Source organism: Halichoerus grypus, chromosome 14 (assembly GCF_964656455.1).
Source record: "Halichoerus grypus chromosome 14, mHalGry1.hap1.1, whole genome shotgun sequence".
In the NCBI taxonomy this organism is placed as follows: domain Eukaryota; kingdom Metazoa; phylum Chordata; class Mammalia; order Carnivora; family Phocidae; genus Halichoerus; species Halichoerus grypus.
Genome location: NC_135725.1, coordinates 91,050,782 through 91,072,859, shown reverse-complemented (window position 1 = coordinate 91,072,859; position 22,078 = coordinate 91,050,782). Strand labels below are relative to the sequence as shown.

Below are 22,078 nucleotides of genomic sequence, written 5' to 3'. Positions count from 1 at the left end.
GTCGAGGAACAGCAGAAAGTCTCAGCACGGAAACCGCCTTCAACAGCAACATCTGGGCGCTGGGCAGGCCCGGCGCTCGGACCTGGCTCCCTCACGAATTGCCGGGTGGCCCGGGCAGCTCACCAAAGTGCCCGGCGTGTTGGTTTCCGCATTTCGCCACCCAGGACAATAGTGGCTACTGCGTGAGGCTTAAGGGAGGTGAGGTGAGCGTCCGCGGCTCTCGGGCTGGCCCCGTGGCCCTCAGGACAGGGGGGCGTCTGTTACAATCACGGACGCCATCAGGATAAACCCGCTTGAGTGGGCTACACCCGTGCAGTCTTACGGAGCATGCTGTTACACACTCATGTGACCATGTTAAAGTTCGTTCGTTATAGACATTGCTAGGACAGGCTGCAGATCACTCCACGGATGATGGCACAGCCTGGTTCATAAACCTTGGCATCAACTTACCCCATGTCTGTGACTTCCGTGAGAGAATCTATTGGGTTTAAAAATCGGAGTTGCAGTGCTTTGCCAAGTTGGTGGTTTATTCATTTGGTGTTTCGTTCAATAAGTGTTTTCTGAGCACCTACCACAGGCCGAGCCCAGTCTGCAGTGTTGGGCGTGAACTGGGGACAGGAAGAAATGGTCCCTGCGGCCCCAGAGCTCACTGTCTAGAGGCATGAGACTAAGTGAGTCAGGTCTGGGGGAGAGGATCGCAGAGGATGTGAGGGGTGAGCTCTGTGGACAAGAGTCCCGGGCGGACACACGGCCAGTGGAAAGGCCCTGAGGTGGGAGCATACCAGGTGTGGCTGCTCCATTCCTTCATGCAGGAAATGAAGTCATCCAGAGAGGGGGCACATTTTCTAGGGAAAGAATTCGCTTGTACCTCTTTGGCTGGGAGAGTGACAGGGTCTCACCCAAGTTTTTCTGGGTCCTTGCTGGTTCCCGAGAATGGATGGAAGGGGGCAACGGTGGGTGGGTGAGGCGGGGAGAGGGGGCTGTGACCTTCCTTGTCTACTTTGGGGTACGTGGCTGGTATTGGCACTCCCTGCCCGCTGGGCTGGGGGCCGAGCTCCCCGGCTCTCCTGTGGGCTGCCCTGACGCTCAGCACAGAGTCTGTCCCTCCCACTGAAGCCATCACTGGCTGGGCTAAAGGTGGGCCAAGCTGCAGTGCAGCCTCGAGGGTACCATTTCCTTGTCTGTGAGCACGTCTCCAGGGCACCATGTCCACAGGAGGCAATGGGCCCCGTGCATCCCCCCCAGAGGTGTACCACAGGTGGTCCTGGCAAACAGCTCTGGGTCCCAGGGCATGAGGATGGCAGTAGGGTTTTCTGGACAAGTGTCCCCTCTTTCTGATCCATACTTTGAGTTGGTACAGTCTGGACCTGCTCATCACACCCACACCAAGTGCCAGGGAGGGAGTCTCTGCCAAGTTTCCATCCATCCATCCATCCATCCGTTCCTGTCCAGCTTGCCTGCAGAGTCTCCCAAGGACGTTGTGAGATACACATGTTCCCAATGTCCAGATGGGAAACTGGGAATGCTGAAGGGGTTGTGGCTGGCTCAGGACCGCACAGCAGCAAGGTCTGAGTCTCCCGGTGCGACCATTCACAAGGCTAAACCCCGGCTTCCTGGGCCAGCTGGGCAGCCAGATGGTGACAGTGCCCTCGGCAGCCACCAGGAGGCAGCAGACGACCGTCTGCATGGTCAGCTCGGGCGCCTGTGCCCCAGTCCCGGGCTCATCGTCTTGGTTGGGTCTCTGCCCAGGCAGGAAGGCCATGAGGGTGGCGAGGACAGAGGCCCTTTTCTTGCTGAGGCGGTTACCTGTGGGTGAGAGAGACAGGCATTAAGGGGGCACCAGAATAGGGCACCCCAGGTGAAGAGCTGCAGGAGCCCCATTCTGCCCAGGCCCTGCACAAAAACTCCACGATGTCCTGTTGGCCCCTCACAAACAATTCTGATGGAGTGCTGGGCTCCCCGCAATACAGAGGGGGAGGGGGCGCTGCGGGAGAAGGTGCCTGCAAGGCTCTCAGAGCGGGGGCTGGAGGGGCTGGGGTTCAGGCTACGTCCTGTGGTTCCATTCCTCGGGCGGGGAGATGCTGGGGCGGGGGTTACCTGCTTTTGCCTCCGGCCAAACAGGCTCAATCGCACCCCTCTGAGGCAGGTTCCTCCCTACGTGGGTTTCTCAAAGGAAGGACGCCTGGACGGTAGCTTGGAGCTCCCCGGCCGGCCGCTTGGCCTGATTTTACTCCTGCTGTGACCATTCCTCATAGGGCCTCGGGTGTGTCCCGGAGGCCAGCTCCTCTCCTGCTTCCCTCCGTGGGCTGGCCCCTGGCCTGGCCCCCCAGACTTCCTCCTCAGTCCGGGAAGGGGAAGGTTTGAGCTCTGCAGAAGGCCTGGGGGATCCTCTCTGCACTCATGAGTTGGGGGTGGCACCCAGCGGAGGAGGGGGCTGGGCCATGGGGCAGCTGCCCAGTGCTGCCCCAGTGAACACAGGTCCAGAACTCACGCAGGAGTGTGCAGGTGGGTGGCCTCACCACCACCCCAGGTTGGCTGAGAGTCTCAGGGTGGGGCTGGGCCTTGCCCAGGGAGGCCCAGCACACCAGTGATGAGAACCCACGGCTCCTGAGCTGAGCCAGGATCCACATCATTTCATTGCCAGATGGGCTCTTCATGCCCTTGAAGCCGTGCCACTGTCGCGGGGGGGGGGGAGGCCAGCTGCTGAAAACACGGCCCCCACCCCCGGGCGGGGCTCAGGAAGGAGTTCAGGGCGGGGTCAGTGGACCCTGCAGTCAGCCAGTGTGGCCTGCCAGGACCCAGGGCCCAGGCAGCTCTGGCCTCATGACCAGCCCTCTCTCTCACTTCCTAATCTCACATATTCCATCTCAGACGCCAGGATTTGCCCTCTGGGCAGCTGCAAGTGGCCAGGGCTCTGGGTCACAAAGTGGGGGAATCCCGGCCTTTGTGCGGGGTCGGGGGTGGGTGGAGGGCTGCTTTCGGGTCCGTGGCCGGAGCAGAGGATGGGATGGGGGTTCTGGGCGCATTCCCCGCCCGTGTGTGCCTCGGGCCTGGAGTTATCCCTCAGGGACGGCTTGATGGACCGAGGGGACGCGGGGGGCCTCGGTCCGGTCGGTGCCCCCTCCTGGGTCTGTCCTTTCCGAAGGGCCGTGCGGAGGCGCCCAGCGCGACAGGGGCCACCGACTGATCGCCACCGAGTGGGACGCAGGGCCAACGCAGAGACCGAGAACCGGCCATCCCTCCACCGGCGAGGTCGCTCGCCCCGGGCGCAGAGCTCCTCAAAAGTCCGGGCGCCCCGCGGACAGAGTGGGCGGGCCCCGGGCGGCGCCGCAGCCCCCGCCCTCCGCAACTTTGGCGGGCGGCGGGGCAGGAAGTGGGGGGGCGGGGCGGCGCCAGGCCCGCGCGCCGGCCCCGCCCCCGCCCCGCCCGTGGCCGCGCCCCCGCGCCCCCCGCGCCCCCGCAACCCCAGAGCCGCCGCGCTGCCGAGTCCGAGCGCCGGGCGCCGAGCGCGGAGCCCGCAGGCGGGGCGAACAAAGCGGCGGCGGCGAGGGCTGCCCAGGCCCCGGACGCGCGGAGCGAGCGACCCACCGGCCCTTTGTCTCGGGCGGGGCAGGAGCGGCGGCGGCCGCGGGGCGCCCCGAGCGCAGCATGCGGCGCCCGGAGGGGCGGAGAGCGGGGCGCTGCGGCGGCGCGCGGCGCGGAGCCCGGCCCGGGGCCCGGGGGCGCCCGTGTGTGTGAGGGGGTCCCGCGCGCTGCGCGGCGCCCACCCCGCGGCCGCACGTGGGCGGGAGCGGCGGCCCGCGAGGAGCCGGAGCAGGAGGAAGAGGAGGGGACGCGCGGCAGCGCAGCGGGGACCCCGGGCCGCCCGCGCGAAGCCCCGCCCCGGCCACCGAGCCCCGCGCGGGCGGGCGGGATGCCCCGCGGCCGCCGCACTTCGGCCCGAGCGCTGCCCTGAGCGGGCCGGCGGTGCGGCCGCCGCGGGCGCCATGGAGCAGTGGCGGCAGTGCGGCCGCTGGCTCATCGACTGCAAGGTCCTGCCGCCCAACCACCGGGTCGTGTGGCCCTCGGCGGCGGTGTTCGACCTGGCGCAGGCGCTGCGCGACGGCGTCCTCCTGTGTCAGCTGCTGCACAACCTCTCCCCCGGCTCCATCGACCTCAAGGACATCAACTTCCGGCCGCAGATGTCCCAGGTGAGGGTCCCGGCGCGCGGGCGGTCGCGGGGAGAGAGGGGCGCGCCCCAGGAGGCGCGAAGTTGACCAAAGTCCCCCAAGCCCGGGGCGCGCCGCCGCCGCCCGTGGGCACCGCCGGGACGCGCCCCGGGCCGGTCTGTGGCGCCGGGGTGCGGGGAGACTCGAAGCCGGGCGGGGCGCCCGCCGCTGCCGCCCCCTCTCCGCGTCCCTCCCGGCCCCGGGGAGCCCGCCACGCCCGGGGGGCCTCGACCGGCGTCGCGTCCTGCGGCTTCGCGCCTGGTGGCGGGACAGTGGAGGACAGCGGGGCGCGGCCGCAGGAGTCGGCGAGGAGCGGGAGCCCGAGGGGCCCGAGGGAGCGGGTGGGCTCGGGTCGCCGCCTCCTCTTGGACGGGGTCGCGCAACTGGGTGCGAGCCGGAGCCCCCGTCGCTTCGCCAGCACCCTCAAGTGTGGCCTTTGTCGCGGCCGAGCGGTGTGGCTGCCGGCCGGCAGGAAAATGTCTGCGCGGCCGGCAGGAGCTGCTTTTCTTGGCCCCTTAAAGGGAACTTGGCTGAGACTTGAGTAGAATGAAGCTCCGGTCCTGCCCTCCTGGAGTCACAGAACGCCCACCCCCAGCTCCATTTGAAGGGGTCCTGGGCGCTCAAGGGGCCCCGGGGGCCAGCCTGGGTCTGGCCAGCACTGTCCAGGATCGACCTTCCTGTGAGCCCCGTAGCCCCTTCCTCTGTGGCCCATGGCAAGTCCGCGTGGACAACGGCCATTCATGTGTGACATCGGAAAGCCGGCTAGGGAGAAGGAGGGATGGAGTGAGTCACGGCTTTTCCAGGCTGGGCGGCTTTTCCAGGATGGGCTGCATGGCCTCTGCCCTTTGGCTGTGATTGCGTTTCCAAGGAGATGAGAGCACCCCCTCCTCCAGGGAGGAAGGGGGGTGGCTGATGACAAAGAGGAGCCCTGAGAGGGTAGGGGGGCTGCCCTCCCACTCAGCGATGACAACCCAGGACCACGGAGGCAGGCAGCCTATTGAGGGAGCCCCGGGGGTGCAGGCATGCGGTCTCAGGGCTCCCCTTAGGCGCTGTCCTTAGGTTCTCTCATGCCAACTAACTCGCAGTCCCTGGGGCCTGGCGCCCTGCTGCAGAGTACTTTCATAAACCCGTTTCTCACCTCTGTCCTCCCTTGGGGGTGGGGGTGGGGGCTGGGCTGGAGAAACTGAGAGCAGGAAGGGTTGCCGAGGGCAGAGTCGGCCATGGGCGGGAGTGTCTGCCTTTGGCTGTCATCCACAGGGGCTGCCCAGGCTTGCTGGCTCCTGGCCGGTTTCCTGGCTGATTGGCAGGGAGGCTGGGGCACGGGACACAGCCCGGGGTGGGTGGGTCCACACAACAGACGCTGGGCCTGGCTGGCCTCGGGGTCCTGGAGCTGCCCTTTTCCAGCTGGGGTTTGGGCAGGGTGGGGGAAGAGGGGGCACTCTGGCTGTGGCAGGTGGCTTGGCTCAGCCGCTGTGCTGGAAGTGCTGGGACATCCTGGGGTCCTTGGAGCCGTCCATGGGGCAGCAACACTGACAGCAGCACAGTCCCTTGGAGCCCTCCGTGTCCCAGCCTGGGTGAAGGGGTATCCAGGGGGACTCGGTGCTAGGGAGAACCGGACGGGCGGGTGTCTGTGTGTCTTCGTGGACGTGTGCTGATCGAAGCCTGGCACTGTCGTCTTTCAGGTAGGTGACCACCCCTGGGCCCTCAGTTTCCCTAACTGTTTAATGGGAACAGCAGTAGTAGGCGCCTTAGAGCCACCTTCTGAGGATTCCATGAGGTTAAGGCAGGGAACGTTCTCAGTGCAGTGCGGAGTTGATGTTAGTGACTTTAGGATGGTCATCTGGACACTGGCGGGGATCATTGTCTTGGCTGAGGGCTGGTCTCCCTGGCCTCAGCCCACCGGTCATCTTGTGGGGGTGGGGTGGGTCACCCCATCTTCGTGTGTCTGTCGCTGGTGCAGGATGGCTGCACGTGCTCTGTGAACTTGCATTCACCGGGTCTATCCCTTGGGTCCATCTGTGTATTCACAGTTAAAGAAATAATTCTCTGTACCAGGCATGGCTGTGCAGGGTTTGGGAGGGAGCCTGGGGGGCCTCGCTGTGTGGCTGCTCTTTGTTATTTGGGAAGCTCACCATCCCTAGAGCGGGGCAGGGAAGATGTCCTGTTGGTCCACGGTGCTTGGATCACAAGAAGAGTCCAAGCTTCCCTTTCTTCCTGGTCCTGCCCTGGGCGAGGCACGATCCTGGGGAGGCTGTGCCATCCCCGTTTTATAGATGAGGCTGCTAAAGCTCAGAGAGATCCAGGGACTTCCCTCTGGTGACACAGATTGGAAGAGGCGAAACTAAATCACAAGCTTAGGTGTCCCTCGTAGGATTGCCGAAACTCATTCGATTCTGCAAGCCTTCCTTAAGCTGTCTGCTGACTTTCGGACGGATGCTCCTGCTGCGTGTCTGCTTCCTCGGGGTGGATGGGGTGTGGGGTGGGTGCCTGTTTTCTGTGGGGATCTGGCTACTTTGCTGTCGAGTCCAGTCTGTGGGGCCTTCCCGCCTCCGTGCGGTCCTGGAGTGCCGGAGGCCCGTCCAGCTCCGAGGCCTCCATGTTGTCCGCTCGTTCCAGAAGCCCATGCTGGCTTCTCATGGTGACATCCTGTTTTCAGAGGATAGCATTTGGAATGTTCCTCCACTCCGAGTTGACCTCAGCTGGGTTATTGGCCCCAAAGGAGCATAAGAGCACGTGCACTTACGGGGCATCTGCTGTGTACCGAGCCGGAAGCTAGGAGGTGTTCACAGAGAGAGCCGAACGGCCCCTTTGTCATGCCGTCCTGGAGCTGGCAGGCCGTGCTTTAATTTTTTTGTTAATCCAAAATGCCCAGAAGCCACCTTGGGTTTAATTAAACTAATTAGGTATGGCCACAATCTGCTGATCCTAACAAGAGATCACGTGTGTCTGGAGTGGCTTTAGCTGTGGAGGTCGTGAGGTTGCTGATGCCAGCAGACAGCCCCTGGTTCCATCTGCAGTTTGAACCTGTAGGGCACCACCCGCCCAGCCTCTTGCCCACAGCGCCCTGGCAGGCCTCCTCCCCGGAGAACAGATTGGGAAGCCTGGCACCCGGGGCCCACCGGGGTTACTCCCCCGCGCACACCTCCCGTCCCTGCCTCAGGCCTGTCGCTCCCCACTTCCGTACCTTGGCCGTCAGCATCCATTATGAGCCTTGCCCTTGCTGGTAGACCTCCCTCCTCTTCGCTTGGTTATTCCTGGAGGAGCTAGTCTAGAGGCCCCTCCTCTAGGAAGCCTCCTCTGATTGCACTCTCCCGTCCTACAGCGTGGTGAGCTTGGCCGCGGCCCCCAGTGTACCAGGGGCGTGTCGCTAACCCTGCACTTGCCGCGCTTTCACTCCACCCAGCACGTGGGGGCCACGCTCTTGCTGCTCACTCTGCAAAGCCCAGTCTGGAAGGGGGACTGGGCTGAGCCTCTCCTCCAGGATGTCATCTCGGGGGCCTGCGGACCCCCGTGTGTTCCTTCATTCTGAGGCCGGCTTTGTGCTTGGCGAGGGCCTGGGGGCCGCCTGGGCCGGGTCCTGCTCTCATGAAGCTTCCAGGAGAGCGAGGGTGCACGGCGGTGTCGTCCAGATGCCCGGGGCCGCAGAAGTGGCCTGCAGGTGGCCCGCAGGTGTCCGGGGGTCCCGAGCGCAGGCGGCCCGGGCCTGGACCCTAAGGCTGAAGCGTGCGACACCAGGGCAGAGGGCAGAACCGAGGAACCCTCGCTCCCGTGGAAACAGGAAACCTCTTGTCCTTTTCCAAATTTGAAAATATATCGGACTTTCGTAAGAACTCCATGTGCACACATAGGTTTTTCTCACCCCAGTGGAGGTGAGTGGGAAATTTGGTGCCCTCCCCCCAAACTTTTCAGTGCGTCGCCCGCAAAACAAGGGCACTGTCCTCGGTGAGCGCAGCTCAGCCTCTCAGCCCCGTCCCACGGGTGTCCCACTCACGCCTCAACGGGTGTCCCCGGAAATGCCGGTTCAGCAGAAGGGGAACCTCAGGGGTGCTGTGTGTGCTCTTCCTCGGTCCAGCGCGGCTCTGCAGCCTTCCCTTGGTGTTCACGACCTCGACATCCTGCAGGTTCCAGCCGCCCTCTGTTGCAGAACATCCCGCTGCTGGGTCCCTGCGCGTCCCTTCGGGATTAGATTCGGGTTGTGTGCGTGTTGGGGGACCAGGCTCGATGCCTCCCACTCCTGCTCCTGTCCTGCAGGCAGCAGGGGGCTTAGCCTTGTCCCGTTGCTGGGATGCGGCCCTCCCAGGCGGTGTCTGCCGGTCCTCTCCGTGACGTCGCTCTGTCCCCCGTCGTTCACGGCTCTTCTCTCCGAGGGACTAGGGACAAGGTGCACCTCCGGTTTTTCCTTCCTCTCTCTCTTTCTGCCAGTTTGCATCATGGTTTCCTCTTTTATTCCCCGGATTATAATCTGTTACTGTCATTTATTTCCATGCTCACGTTGTCTCGGGTTCGACCCGGAGAACTGTTTCAAGCTGGTTGCTGTGCATCTTTTTGACGTGTTCCCAGCATTTTCTTTCTTCCTTTTTTTTTTTAAAGATTTTATTTATTTATTAGAGAGAGAGGGAGGAAGAACAGAGGGAGAGGGACAAGCAGACTTCCTTGCTGAGCACAGAGCCAGATGCAGGGCTCGATCTTATGACCCTGAGATCATGACCTGAGCCGAAGTCGAGAGTCAGATGCCTAACTGACTGAGCCACCCAGGCGCCCTGTGTCCTCAGCATTTTCTGAGCACTGCCCTCCTTTCTGGAGTGAGATGTCCAGACTCCTTTGGTATTATTCTTTGTCCCAGCTCAGGAGTCAGCCGTGTTTCCGAGGAGCTCTGGCTCCATCGTGAAGAGGGGTGTTTAGAAGCCCGGATCTGGGTGCTGGTGTGCCCGCTGCTGCAGGCTGTCTCTGCTCCCAGGTGCTCTCGTGGTGGGAGCTGGCTCTGTGTGTGTGTGTGTGTGTGCGCAGGCACGGTGTAGATGGACGTGCCGTGTGCACGTTTGTCTTTGTTTTCCATCTGGATCACCGCTGCCAAATAGAAACATGTGAGTTGCGTCTGTCTTTCAAAACTTCTGGTGATCCTATTAAAAAAGTAAAAAGAAATGCATAACATTAATTTTAATGATACATTTTAATGAACCCTTGCCTTCTCAGCAGGGGTGATATGGCCTCCAGGGTGGTGGAAGTCAGATCTTTGGAGGTGAAGAAATCACGTTCTTTTTATGTATAAAGCTCAGATGCACACAGAGTACAAAACAGATACACGGTAGCTCTGTGGTGTTGAGACTTCCTATGGGAGGTCGATTATGAAAAGCACCAGAAAAGGCTCCTTAGGGGGGTGATAGTGACAAGTGGAGAAATGCGGATTTCCCCCACCCTGGCTTTCCCATGTGGCAGGGGTTATGGCTCTGAGCGGGTCGAGGTAGCAGCACCCCGGGGGGCAGGGCTGGGGGCAGAGGCCAGTGTGCCGGGGTCCCATGTTTAGCGCGGGCCTGACTGGCTAGGAGGGGCCCAGGGCTGTGTGGAGTGGGGTCCTGAGGCTTGGGTGTGAAATCTGCAGACAAGGCCCATGGGCATCATCTGCCCAGGTCATGGGAAGGCACCGCTTGGCAGTGGTGGACAGTGGATTGTTTGTGGCTGGGATGGAACCTGGAAGCGTGCCGTGCATTCGGTGGGGAGGCCGTCTGGACCCTGGGCATGGGTGTCTCCGTGCAGAGAACGGGGGGCTCCACTGAGCTTGGGGCCAAGTCTGTAGGCAGCAGCCTTGCCGGAGGCCTGACAGGGATGTGTAGCCACGGGGAGCCCCCACCCCAGTGCCTCGTTCGAGCTCTTTCTTGCATGAGGATAGGGTGGCCAAGGGTGTCCCCTCCCTGGAGAGGGACCCTGTCGTCCTTCCCAGAATTGCAGTGGGTCCTGCTCGTGGCGGTCGGCAGCATGATGCCCTCCAGCCCCTTCCTCGTGGCCCTGTGTCCAGGCCATGTATGTGTCTGTGGCTTCGAGGGGTGGGATGTCCGGGACAGGCAGCGCTGTCGGGGCTGGTGTGGTGGGGCCCGGGTTTAGGCAGAGGCCCAGACCCGAGTCCGGCAGCCCCATGGCTGAGGCCCTGCCAGGTGGACCTCCTTCCTGACTGCCCTTTGAATCCACCCCTCTCTGCCCCAGCGCCCCAGCCGACCACCAGCACCCTGCTCCCAGAGCAGGGGTTGGTGCTTGTCTTGTGTCGAGGGCCAGACGGTAAATATTTTAGGCCTTGTGGGCCAGACAGGCTCTGTCGTAACCATTCAACTCTGCCCTCCTGGTGTGAAGGCAGTCGTGGCTGATCTGGAAATGAGTAAGTGTGGCTGTGTGCCAGTAAACTTTATGGAGAATGAAATTTGAATTTCATATCATTTTCATGTGTCACGAAATATTATTCTTTTCTTTCCCCCAACCGTTTAAAACCGTGGAAACCTTCCTTAGCTTGTAGCCGGTACAAAAGCAGGCAGTGGGCTTGTCTGTGAGGCTAGGGGCCTGGCCTGGGGCCTGTGCAGGAGCCCCGGTCCCTGTCCCCGCCCTCCCAGGGTTTGCCCTTACGTGTCCATTTGTATCCAGGGCCCTTGGCGCCGGCTCCTCCAACAGGACGCGCTCAGCAAGGCAAAGCTCTCTCCACCTTGTGCCAGAATTTGGGCTAAGTGCTTGGGGCCAGGACCTTGTCTCATCCACGGAGGGGCTGTGGTGGGGCTCTGCCCTCAGCCCCAGCTCATAGGGGAGGCAGCAGGGACCCCCCGGGGCTGAGCCCCCGATGTCTGGAACGGCACGGACATTTGCTGCCATCTGGGATGGCAGTGGAGGGGTCCGCCGCCATCGGCCACTGGGCTGTAGTGGGAGCCTTAGTGGGGCGGGGTCGCGGGCCTGGCTGAGCCTTGGTCTCCTCGTCTGCGAAGAGGGTGCCCGTGGCCACCTTGCAGGCTGCTGGGGGCATTTGGCAGGAAAACGCGGGCCTGGCACTGCCCCTGCCTCGCACCTGGCCCCGTAAGTCTCCGGAACACTGCGCCCCTCCCCAGGCCTGGGTGGCCCGCTTGCTCCTGCTGGCTGGGGCAGCCGCCTTCCCCGGCCAGCTGGCCCCACCTCGCCTCTGGCCGCCCAGCTGCAGGACAGCCACATGGTGGTTAAGAGAGGGTGGGCGGCCAGCGCCCCGGAGTTGGACCCTCCCTCCTTCCCTGCCCCCAAGCCCCTCCCACTCTTCACTTACCCTTTAGCCCCGGAGGCAGGTGGTGGCTGGGTGATGTGGAGAAAAATGGAGGATCCTTGGCCAAGGAGCGCAGGACCCAGGATCGGACAGCAGCCCTGCCCCTCCCTCTGCGGGTGACCTTGGGCGCCTGCTGGAGGGGTCTCAGGCCCTCTCTCTGCTGCTTCCTCCCCTGGAGCTCTTGTGCTGGGTGGTGCAGGAGGTGGGGACAGACGCAGGATTTGCTGTCACATCTTCTGGGACTGTGTTATTCCTTATCAGATACAGGTATTTGGATCCCTGAGAGCAGGCACTGTGGAGGGCTGCATGGAGAAGGTGGCATTTGAGCTGGCCTTGAAAACTGGATGCCCTTAGGTAACTAAAGGGAGGAGATGGGTGGTTGCTGCAGAGACAGGCCCCCCAGGTCTTCCAGATCATTGCTGCCCGCCGTGCCCTGTCCTGGGAAGGTTGGTTCCCTGGCTGCCCAGCCCCAGCCCCTCCCCTGTGCCTTAGTTAGGAGGTTCTGTGAGACACCCGGTTGGGCGGGGAACCGAGAGGCCGAGGGGGCTGCCTGAGGTCACACAGCCACGTGGAGGTTGGGGCCTCTTGCCAACCTGCAAAACAGCCCTTGGTCGGTCCTGGTGGGTGGGGAGGCTGGGGGCTGCACAGTGCCCGAACCCACAGATGGCCCAGGGTGGGCCCGTCCCCTCCACCTGCTGCCCGTCGCTGGGAGGGGGCTCACTCTGTCATCAACTCGCTTCCCATTCACTGTCACCTGCTCATGGGCACTGGGCAAGAGCGGCAGAGACCCCTGACTTTGTGTCCCTGACCTCCAGGAGGGGGATTCACGAAGTAACAGCATGGCACTTTCCGACGCGGAGGAATCGAACAGGCCTGCGAGGGGGGCTTCCTGGGGAGGTGACAGCGGCCCCTCAACAGGACTGGGAGAGAGGTCTGGTGCCCGGGACGCCGTGGGGCTCGGGAGCCGCCCCCCCACCCCCCAACTTCGTGGGACGAGTCCCTGTCCACTGCCTGGACAAGGCCTGCCCTGCTCAGGCCAGGATGAGCCCCGGGGCAGCCCGGAAGGACCCCTGGACCTCTGTGCTCTCACGGCACTCTCTGCCAGCATCCTGTAGCTGCTCTGTTTTGGTTTCTGAATCCAAAAGATAAACAAGAATAACAAACGCTAACAAACGCGTGACCCCCGAGGGAGGCGGGGCTGGGCTTGAACTGCCGCGGGACCTGGGTGGTGGCGCCTTCTGGTCAGGGAAGTCTCGAGAAATGCCTGCCTCGGTGCCCTGAGCCGTGGGCTTCATGTGCCCGCCTCTGTAGGGTTTATGGAAGGATTAAAATAATCATTTTCAACACACCTGCTTGTCTGCCCTGAGTCACCTTAAGCTTGAGGCCAGGAATACTTTGGTGGCTTGTTGTGTTTTGAGCTTCAGGCTTCACAAGCAGTGTGCATATATGGTCTCTGTCGAGGGCCTGCCGCCTGTCCTCCCGTCTGTCCGCCGGGCTCTTCAGCCTCCAGGTCTTTACAGGAGTGGGGCCCCCCAGCCGCCCCCCCAGCCCATGCCGCCATCTGTGCGGGGAGGGGGCGCCTGCCTGTCTTCCGCTGTCTGCCTCCCAGCCCACCCCGATGCGTGCGTGTCTCCCCCGCGGCATGACACGTGCATCCCTGAGATGTGGAAGGTGGCAGGGTGGGTGCCTGAGGGCGTCACCGGGAGTCCCTGTGCAGGTGGGCAGGTTTGGGTTCCGGGCGTCTGCCTGCTCCCGTGCCTCCCCCGCCCCAGCCCTGTTCCTGCCTGGTTTCCCTGAGCGCACCTTCCTTTCCCAGGGACACACGTTTCCAGTTTGCACCGCTATTTGCTTGATTGTCATAGTTGTCCCCTAGACATAGGATGTTGCCGGGGGCAGGTGGTGTAGGCACCATGCTGAGCACGTGGCGACCAGTGGCCCCAGGGAGAGGGGGCCTCTGCAGAGGTGCAAGGGCTAAGCCACCTGCCAGGGTCCCCGCAGCTCAGAGAGCGGGGCCCCACCTGCCCTGGCCTTTCTCACGCCAGAGCTCCACGTCTGGCTTGTCTTCCCCGCCGGGGCAGGCTGTGGTTCGTGGCAGTGTTCCTGTGAGCTTTGGCACCTGGGGGTGGCGGTCTGTGTGCCAGGAGGCCTCCGTGTCCCCCAGGAATGGGGAGGTGCCCTGGTGACAGTGGTCATGGCTGGAGCATGGACCGTCCTAGCTTTTAACTGTACAAGTGGGTGTCTGGTTCCTGGGGCCGTCACCACATGTCCCGGGCGCACAGGACACCTAGGGAAGCTTTAGTCTGTTTGTAACCTGTGTCAGGCCCCTGGCGTGGCAGAAGGTTCTGGTTCCTCGTGCTCATGGCAGCCACATCCTGAGACCTTACCTCCCTTGCCCCTCAGCTCCTCCCACTCTTAATTTACCCCTCCACACCTGAGATGGGCATCTGGGCTCTGCTCCCCCAGCCCCCAGCTCATCTGTCTGCAGGGACAGGAGTGAGCATCACTAAGTCATTTCAGTGAGGGATGAGACCGTTCAGATCTGAGCTGTTTTCCTCTGCAGATGACGGGCTTCACACGAGAACTGACTCTGAACCATTCGGTTTAATTTGTTTTCACCCCGGAGCTCAGAGGAAGCAGGCTTGAGGCTGGGCATCGGGGTGTGACCTGGCTCGCCGGGACTTGCCACATGGCTGCCTCCCCTGGGCCTCTGTGTTCCCGGCTGCAGAGGGGGCCGGGCTCCCCCTCCCTCGAGAGCTCAGGGCTGGTGTCCTGGCTTCGCTACTGACCAGAGCGGGCCCTCGAGCTTCACCGTCGTGGGGTCTCAGTTTCCCCCTCTGTAGGATGGGGATAAAAAAATAGCATTCTCCTCAGTGGATGACTAGGTAGGGGGGGGTCTGTCCTGACGATGAAGTAAGATCGGCCACTAGGAGGAATGAGCCCTGACCGACAGGGGTTGCAGTGCGGATGAGCCTCGGAGACATGGTGCCCTGTGAGGGAAGCTAGACGCCAGAGGGTGAGGGTCGGGGAGGATGGCGTGATTCCATTCATGCGCACGTCCAGCACAGATGGAAGGTGGGCTGGGGGGAGGGAACCGGGACTGGCTGCTCGTGGGTATGGCCTTGTGTTTGGGGTTATGACAAAGCTCTGGATCCAGATCGTGGTGGTGGTTGCACAACACGGCGAATGAACAGTCGCTGATTGTAAATTTTGTTATGTGTCTTTGACCACACAAAAACAGCATCCCCCTTGTGGGGCTGGGAAGAATTTGAGCAGGTGTGTGGCAGGTGAGTGCCTGGAACCCGTGCTGGCCGTGGCAGGGGCCCTCAGGGCCACCATGTGACTCTTTGGGGCCCTGCACGCCTTCGCCCGTGGCCTCCCTCTTCCTTAAGAGATGTTAAAAGTCCTACTTTAATGCCTTGGTTGGTGTAAAGGTCAGAAAGTAATAGTATGTATTTAAATATTGTCTTTGACCTCACACGCATTTGGGTCCCGAAAAGTGCTGGCCCGCGGTGCCTGGTGGGTGAGTCAGCCCCGCGTGGCCATCCACATGACACGTTTCTTGGGTCCCTTCTTGCCCTGGGTCCTTGCTGCTGCAGGACTGAGGGCACCGAGGCAGGCATTTCTCAAGACTTCCCCGTCCGGGAGTGAGGAGCCAGGGAACGGCTGTCTCTGCTCCAGGCTCTTGACTCAGTGCCTTAAACGGGGTGGCCCAGGAGAGCTGGGGTGAAGGAAGATGGGTCCAGGGAGCATGTGAGGTGTCGGGGCTCAGTTGCCTGCCCTCCCCTCCCCCGTAAAATGGGACCATCATTTCTAGGTGCCTCCAGGGTGGATGGGAGGAAGGCTCCTGGGGCATCTGAAGGGGTCCCGCGGTCCGGGCGTCAGGCCGGGGGTGCGGGATCTGTGTGCGTGTCATCTCCCTTGCGGGAAGCCGCCCTGCGGCTGATGCGGGCGTCTGCGCTCTGGCTCACCAGTCCCGGGCCTCCTGCCACTTGGTAAAGGAGGGGCGTTTTCTCGACCCCTTGCAGTAGCCCAGCGGCCCTGGGGCCATGATTGTGTCCCGGAAGCACACGCAGGGGAGGCCTTGGCTTTCAGTAGGGATGTGGGTTTTCTCTGTGTCTTTGGGAGAATCGGTTTCCCCATGTCGGTGGCCGTGGGAGGACTCGCTCCTGGAGTCCTCCCTGCGGCTGCTCCTGCTGATGTCCCCGCCGACGCGGGCCGTGTGGGGCAGGGGGCTTCCTGACGGTCTCGTCAGTGGGAGCCGCAGGGGCCAGACGCCTTGTCTGGGAGCGAACGACCGAGCCAGTAAACCCAGGCTGCAAACCTCGCCTTCTGCAGGCAGCTCTGGTGTGTGCACGTGCTCCCGCAGTGGGTTCGGAAGCATGGCCGCATTTCTGGGGCTCGTTTCTGGAACCACGTGCGGGTGTGGACGAACCCGAGTGGACGTCGGGGGCAGGAGACCAGGTGCGGTCTGCTGTCTGCGCTGCACTGTCTGGCCAGAGGCTCCCCCTCCGTGTCTGGCTGCAACCCAGAAAAGTCTGGGTGATGCCCTCCGCCTCCGGGGGTGGGGGTTTGGGGCTGTCCTGGAGGTGGCTGAGGGCTCTGGGGTTTTGCCTGCAGAGCTCTGTCCACCCTGTCTTCTCTCTTTTTTTTTTTTTTTAAGATTTTATTTATTTATTTGACAGAGAGAGAGACAGCGAGAGAGGGAACACAAGCAGGGGGAGTGGGAGAGGGAGAAGCAGGCTTCCTGCCGAGCAGGGAGCCCGATGCGGGGCTCGATCCCAGGACCCCGAGATCATGACCTGAGCCGAAGGCAGACGCTTAACGACTGAGCCACCCAGGCGCCCTCCACCCTGTCTTCTTAGGGGGACCCCTGGCTGCCCCCTGGCCAGCTGATTCTGTTCATGCCAGGGACCACACTCTGGACCAGCTCTGGGGTCCCCGTCCCCCGCCCTCCCTCCTGCCTGAGCCTCCGGCTGGTGGTGGTGGTTGTGTCCTGCAGGGTGGGAAAGGCCCTGGCCTGAGGGCTCAGCGGAGCAGCTCCGGTCCTCAGCCTTTCTGCTGCTTTGCCGTCTGGTGGCCCCGGGGACGTGCAGGCCAGCGCCCGGGCTGCCTCTGGGTGGTGGGCCGGGGATCCAGCTGGAGTGCTCAGCCCCTTCCAGCGTTCCTTGGGCACGATGGTGTCACCTGCCATGCTGTGCCTGGTCTGGGCTGCTCCCGGGCTGCCCCACGATGCGTGGTGGTGGTAATTAGTCACAGTACTGGAGGTGCTTGGCGGTCATGGACCTGGCCCCGGCAGAGGGCAGCCCCGGGAGAGTAGGGGCCATCGGCAGTCATTTGAGAGCCTTGGAGGGTGAGGTTTGGGGACCACAGGAGCTGGTCCGAGTTCACCGGTAGGGGATGGAGGCGGGGTCAAACTCCCGGCCGCCCACGCACCTGTGGCCCCAGCATCCTGTCCCACGTGGCACCCTCGGGCTCCTGAGTTGTGCGAGCCGTGGGGTGCCATCGACACCCTCCCTCAGTAATTCACATGCCGGCAGCCACTCTCTTTTTTCTCTTAACTCGTGTGTGTAGTAAATTTTTTTTTTTTTTTTCTCAAAAAAGAGAAGATAGAACGTTCACATACCACCCCCTCCTCATGCAAATAAACCTTGGGAGAATTGGCCTGCCATCTCTTTGGGTGTATTTCGTGGTAATTTAGCTTCTTAAATGGAACATCTGTTAGCCAGCTAGCTCCAGGGCAGCAGAGCTGCGGATTACCAGAGTGTTCGGGAAGTAGTCTGTTTGCTGCAGGAGGCCCAGGCCCCAGCCACTCCCGCCCCTCTGCCCCCACGCGTGGAGGGGCGCTTGGCACCGCGGACCACCGTGCGGGCGACAGGGTGCGGGAGGCCGGAGCCTTTGTACCTGCCCCGCCAGGCCCCTGAGGACAGTGGCTGATATGCGTGCCTCAGCGTGGCTGGGGCTCAGGGGAGAAGCGCCTGTCTTTGCAGCCTGCGTGGGCCCAGGGGACCCTTATCCCCGGGCTGCCCTGGCCGTGTTTCCTCCTTCAGCCGAAGAAGGGCGGTCGTGGTGGGGTCAGAAGCCAGGCTGGGCCCGAGCTCGGACCTGCCCCACTGCTGATGTGGCCTCGTGCGCCCCTGGGCACGCTTCGCAGTGACCCCTGCCCCCACCCTGCCCACACCCCAGCGGGCTCATCTGTGAGCCTGGGAATCCGTCCCCCCTCCTGTACTTTGGATGCTGCCACTTCACGTGACGTATGCTTTGGGGACCTGCAGGCACTAGTCTCCATACCGGTCACTGTGGGGTGCAGTGGGACCCCAGGCCTTTCTGTGGGAGGGGTGGTGGTCTTCCTGGCAGCCGGATTCTGGGGAAGGGCACCTTCCTGCCCTGCCGCCCGTCGGGTCTCCTCTTCCCGGGCCTTTCACCTGGGGGCTCTTTCTACAGCTCCCACAGCTCACGTGGACCGTTCAGCTCCCAGGGAACATTTCCTGAGCAGTGGGCCCTCAGGGCGAGGGAAAGATGGCGGTGGCCTGGCAACTCCTTCCAGGAGCTCAGAGTCTGGGGCGCGCCCCGAGGGGAGCAGCGGTCACCTCTGGGGGAGGTTGGAGGAACTCAGAGCCATGGCCTTCAAGGCTGCAGGGCGGCAGGGCAGTGGGTGGTGGGTTGGTGGGTGGCTTCGCCTGGGGTGCCGGGCAGTCACCCAGGGGGGTTGGGGAGAGCACGATGTCCTGGATTTGGCTTCAGGAGGTTCTGCTTGGCTGCAGTGCTGGGAGTGGATTGGAGGCCACAGTCTGAAGTCCGGGAGGCTGAGGCTGGGGAGGAGGCGGATGCGGTCACCCCAGCAGGAAAACTGTTCAGGCCTGTGCCTGGGGAAGGGAGAGAAGCTCCGGGCTCCAGGGTGTTGGGGGAGGTGGGGGCTGGGCTGGTCGTGACCCCGATGTGGGGTAATGAGGAGGGTGCCCCGATGTCAGGCTCGGGCAGCGGGGGAGCTGGTGGGGCTCATCCAGATTTGCCCTTGGGGCTCAAGGTCTGCTGTTGGCCAGCAGCCCGGGGAAGGCCCGGCTCTCCCAGTGGTCTGTCCGGAATCTGCCCTGACCGGGGGTTGCGGGACATTTCAGCCCCGCCCCGTTGTGTTCTCTGTCTGCCTTTGAGTTTCCTGCTTTTTTTCCGGTCTCTGTTTGGCTGACCACATCAGTGTCCAGGCTGGACCTGGGCGTGAGGGGCTGGCCCCGGCCTCGGTGGGCCAAACTCTGCAGGCTTCTGCGGGGCCAGGCCCCCGGCCACGGCGAGAAACACCTTCCGCTAGCATGGGACTCCATTCCAGACTCTCCTTCCCTGATCACGATATTCTCGAGCACGCTAACAGTTTTGCCTTCATGAGCGCGCCATTTATTCAGGCTGTAAACAGGTGCTCTCATTACTCGGAAGCCCGGGGCCGGCGTGTCGGAATCCGGCTCTCTGGGGAAGCATACATCCCCCGCATGTGTGATTCATGTCCAGGTAACACGATGGCCTTTGCAGAAACCCAGCAAGAATGCCGCAAACCCCAAAATAGTCGTGTGGGTTATTTTTAAGAGGTTTTTTCCTGTGGAAAGAGTGGTTTTTCTTAAAAAGGGCCCTGCCTTCGATTGATTTCTTTGGGACTGCTTTATTGCTATTGATTTAGTAAAGCTTTAATCAGGAAACAACCTTGCAGCAGGTTCCGGGGAAGGTGACTTGCCAGCCTTGTTGATTTTTTTTCAGCGAGGAGCATTTGGTGCGACCCGGGGGCCGCACGTGAGCCAGCTGCCTGGCATCTCATTCTCAAGGCCCGAGCTCGGGCAGGGGCGGACCCCAGGACTGAGCCCCGGGCTGTCAGAACGTGGGGCTCCCTTGCTGGACACCATGTGGGAGTTGGAGACCCAGGCTGGGTTCCCTGCCCCCCACCCCTTCCTCTGCTTCTGAGAGCCGCCAGGTCCTGTGCCGGGAGGTGGTGCACAGCTGGGAGGAGAAAGGGGACCGTGGTTGTGTGTGGTGTCCCTTGAGGGGGATCTGGGCTCTGCCCTCTGCCCCCGGACCCTGGAGGGTCACGGCCTGTCCCCTCGCGGTTTGTGCCCTCTGCAGGCCCTGGGGTGGATGGGAACAGAGACGCTCATGGGTACGTACTGAAGGCTTACTGGTCTGTTTGTCGCAGGGAAGACACTGCGCATAGCCGCGTCCCCACAGAGCTGGGGCTGTCATCTTCCTCACCACCTGGGAGCCTGCTTTGTCACTGCCACGTCTGTGCCACGTGGCTTTCCGCGCACGTTATTTCACGCGTGCCGAGGTAGATACTTGCTTCGTGTTCTGACCGCTCTGAAATCAGCGTGGGTGTTGGGGCCTCACAGGAGGGGTGTGTCAGACCATGGGGTCTGCCCTGCTTGCTGTGCTTCACGTGAAGCCACCAGGAAGAACCTCAGGTGACGGGAAGGTGCCCGGAGGTATGGGGAACACCTGGCCTGTGGGTCCAGCCTTCACTGTGACCTTGAAGCTGAGAAGGCGAATTAGTAAACAAAGAATGGAAGTGGAGACAAAAAAAAATCACAAACAACGATTTCTAGAAAACCGTTCAAGGGATTAATTGACCCAGCAGCACTCATCCCAGACGGGCCTCTCCGTTTCCTCCTTGTTGATAAAATCATCACTGAGACGGTGGGGTTTCCGGTTCCTACAAACCTTGCAGGGTCGGGGTGGAGGCCTCTCCTGCCCATGCCTGGAGAGAGATGAGAGATGGGGCCTGGACGGGCGTTCCTGGCCACTCCGACCTGCGGCCCACCTGGGCAGCCCAGGTGCCCTGGGGGACGGTGACTGTGGGGGACAGAGCAGCTCTCCACCCAGCCCCTGGGCCCTGGAGGGCGACCGGGATGGTTCCTTGCTCTTCAGTGAGCTCTCTGTGCCCAGCCATGAGTTCTGGAGCCTCTGCTCCAGTGTAGACCCCCCGTCCCCCCAGCAGTGAACATGGTTTTTGTGCCCTACCTGAGTGTGGGGCCTGGGGAAGGGGCTGCACTCCCATCCCAGGTCTCCTGAGGTCTGGCCAGAGCGGACAGGGGGTTCCAGACTTTGTGGGGTCTCAGACACCAGCCTTCTTCCACCCTGGTTCTCATCGGGGGAGCTGGACTCTCCATCAGAGCACCCCATTTCCCCTCTGCTGCCCTTGGCTTTTCGGGCACAGACTGACCCTCAGCCCTCCGTGGAGGGTTCCAGATTTGGTCCTGGGCCCAGCCTGCCTGAAAAGCTGCCCTGAGAAGGACAGGGAGGTGCCCTTCGTGTGGCTGCTCAGTGGCCACATGGATTAGTGATATCTGCTGGGGTGTGGGTGATGGAGGGGGACACTCTCTTTAGATAGATTAGTGATGCCTGCCGGGGGCGTGGGTGATGGAGGGGGACACACTCTCCTTAGATAGATTAGTGATGCCTGCCAGGGGCAGGGGTGATGGAGGGGGACACACTCTCCTTAGATTAGTGATGTCTGCCAGGGGCAGGGGCGATGGAGGGGGACACACTCTCCTTAGATAGATTAGTAATGTCTGCTGGGGGCGTGGGTGATGGAGTGGAACCGGCTGCTTATGTGCCTTCCCTGGAGCAAGCATCTGCCTGCGGTCAGCCTTGGAGCTGCCCTGGGGTGCCCAGCCTTGTGACCACTCCCCTTCTCCGAGCACCTGCCTCCTGCCTCCCCCGCCTTAGGCTCCTCCAGGGTGGCTCAAGCACCCCCTCCCTCCCATGACCGCCCCTGCCTGGTGCTCCCAGCTCTGCTCCTACTCAGCTGGTATTGGCCCTGGGGGCTTTTCACGCCCTGGCCTGGCAAGGTGGGGGGCCCGGCTCCATGCGACCGTGAGGGAGCTGCAGCTACCCCCTTACCCTGGATCTGGGACCCCTTCTCTCTGGGTCCAGGACCCCTTTTTCAGAGTCTAGGACCCTGAATCTGGACCCGGATCTGGACCCCGTCTCTCTGAATCCAAGATGCTTTCTTCCTGGGGCGCGGACTCCTTTACTAAACAGAGGGTGTTGTAGTCGGATTGACAAAGCGCCGCAGGCCTGGGCTGGCGGAAGGTCCCACGTCGTAAGCTGTCTGGAGAGAGGAAAGAGCCTCGCCCTAGCTGAGGGCCACCTCCCTGTCCTCCCTGACTGTTGGTGTTAGCAGACTCCTAGAGAGGAGGAAACCGAATGCACTTAGCTTCCCCTTTCCTCTCCGATCGTGCTGGATTTCCTGGCTTGAGGAAGTAGTTGGCCGTGCCGTCACGTGGAGACAGGGTTTGGGGTGCAGCTCCCCGAGTGAGCCTCCCGGGTGAGCAGCTGCATGTCCTGAGCCCCTGGGCCACCCTGGCCTTTGCTCAGAGGTGAAGAGGCCTCTCCGGGGACCCGGGGAGGTGGGGAAGTAAGGCTCAGTCTCTCGTGGTTAGCATTTTAGCGGCCAGATGATGAAATCCCCCACGGGCCAGAACTTTCTTGGCTCAGCCTGGGCCTGGGAGGGGCAGCTCTGACCTCCCCGAGCACCAGCGACATGGTGTGCCTGAGCAGACCACGTCTCTCTGCGGTGGGTTTGGTGTCCCGCAGCTGGGTTACGTGTCTCTCTCTTCCCTCTGGAGCAGTG

The 22,078-nt window shown here is 62.3% G+C and overlaps 1 protein-coding gene and 1 long non-coding RNA gene across 6 annotated transcripts in view; one reads left to right on the top strand and one right to left on the bottom strand.

Annotated features, from left to right (window-relative positions):
- Positions 1 to 506: 506 nt before the first annotated feature.
- Positions 507 to 3,376, bottom strand: LOC118545946 (uncharacterized). The gene is made up of 2 exons (XR_013443671.1): positions 2,098 to 3,376; positions 507 to 1,806 (listed from the first exon to the last, which is right to left on the bottom strand). It is a non-coding gene; the product is annotated as an uncharacterized LOC118545946 (long non-coding RNA).
- An 89-nt stretch (positions 3,377 to 3,465) lies between these two features.
- VAV2 (vav guanine nucleotide exchange factor 2) overlaps positions 3,466 to 22,078 on the top strand; it is a 169,518-nt gene continuing 150,905 nt past the window's right edge. For 3 of the 5 annotated variants that reach the window (XR_013443880.1, XM_078061992.1, XM_036108490.2), the window contains exon 1: positions 3,466 to 4,190. Coding sequence is in view for 3 of the 5 variants with exons in the window: in XM_078061992.1 (XP_077918118.1) it covers positions 3,987 to 4,190 (204 nt within the window). In the remaining 2 variants the exon portion in view is untranslated. The remainder of the gene's footprint in view (positions 4,191 to 22,078) is intronic. The other 2 variants (XR_013443881.1, XM_036108513.2) reach the window with 2 other exon arrangements.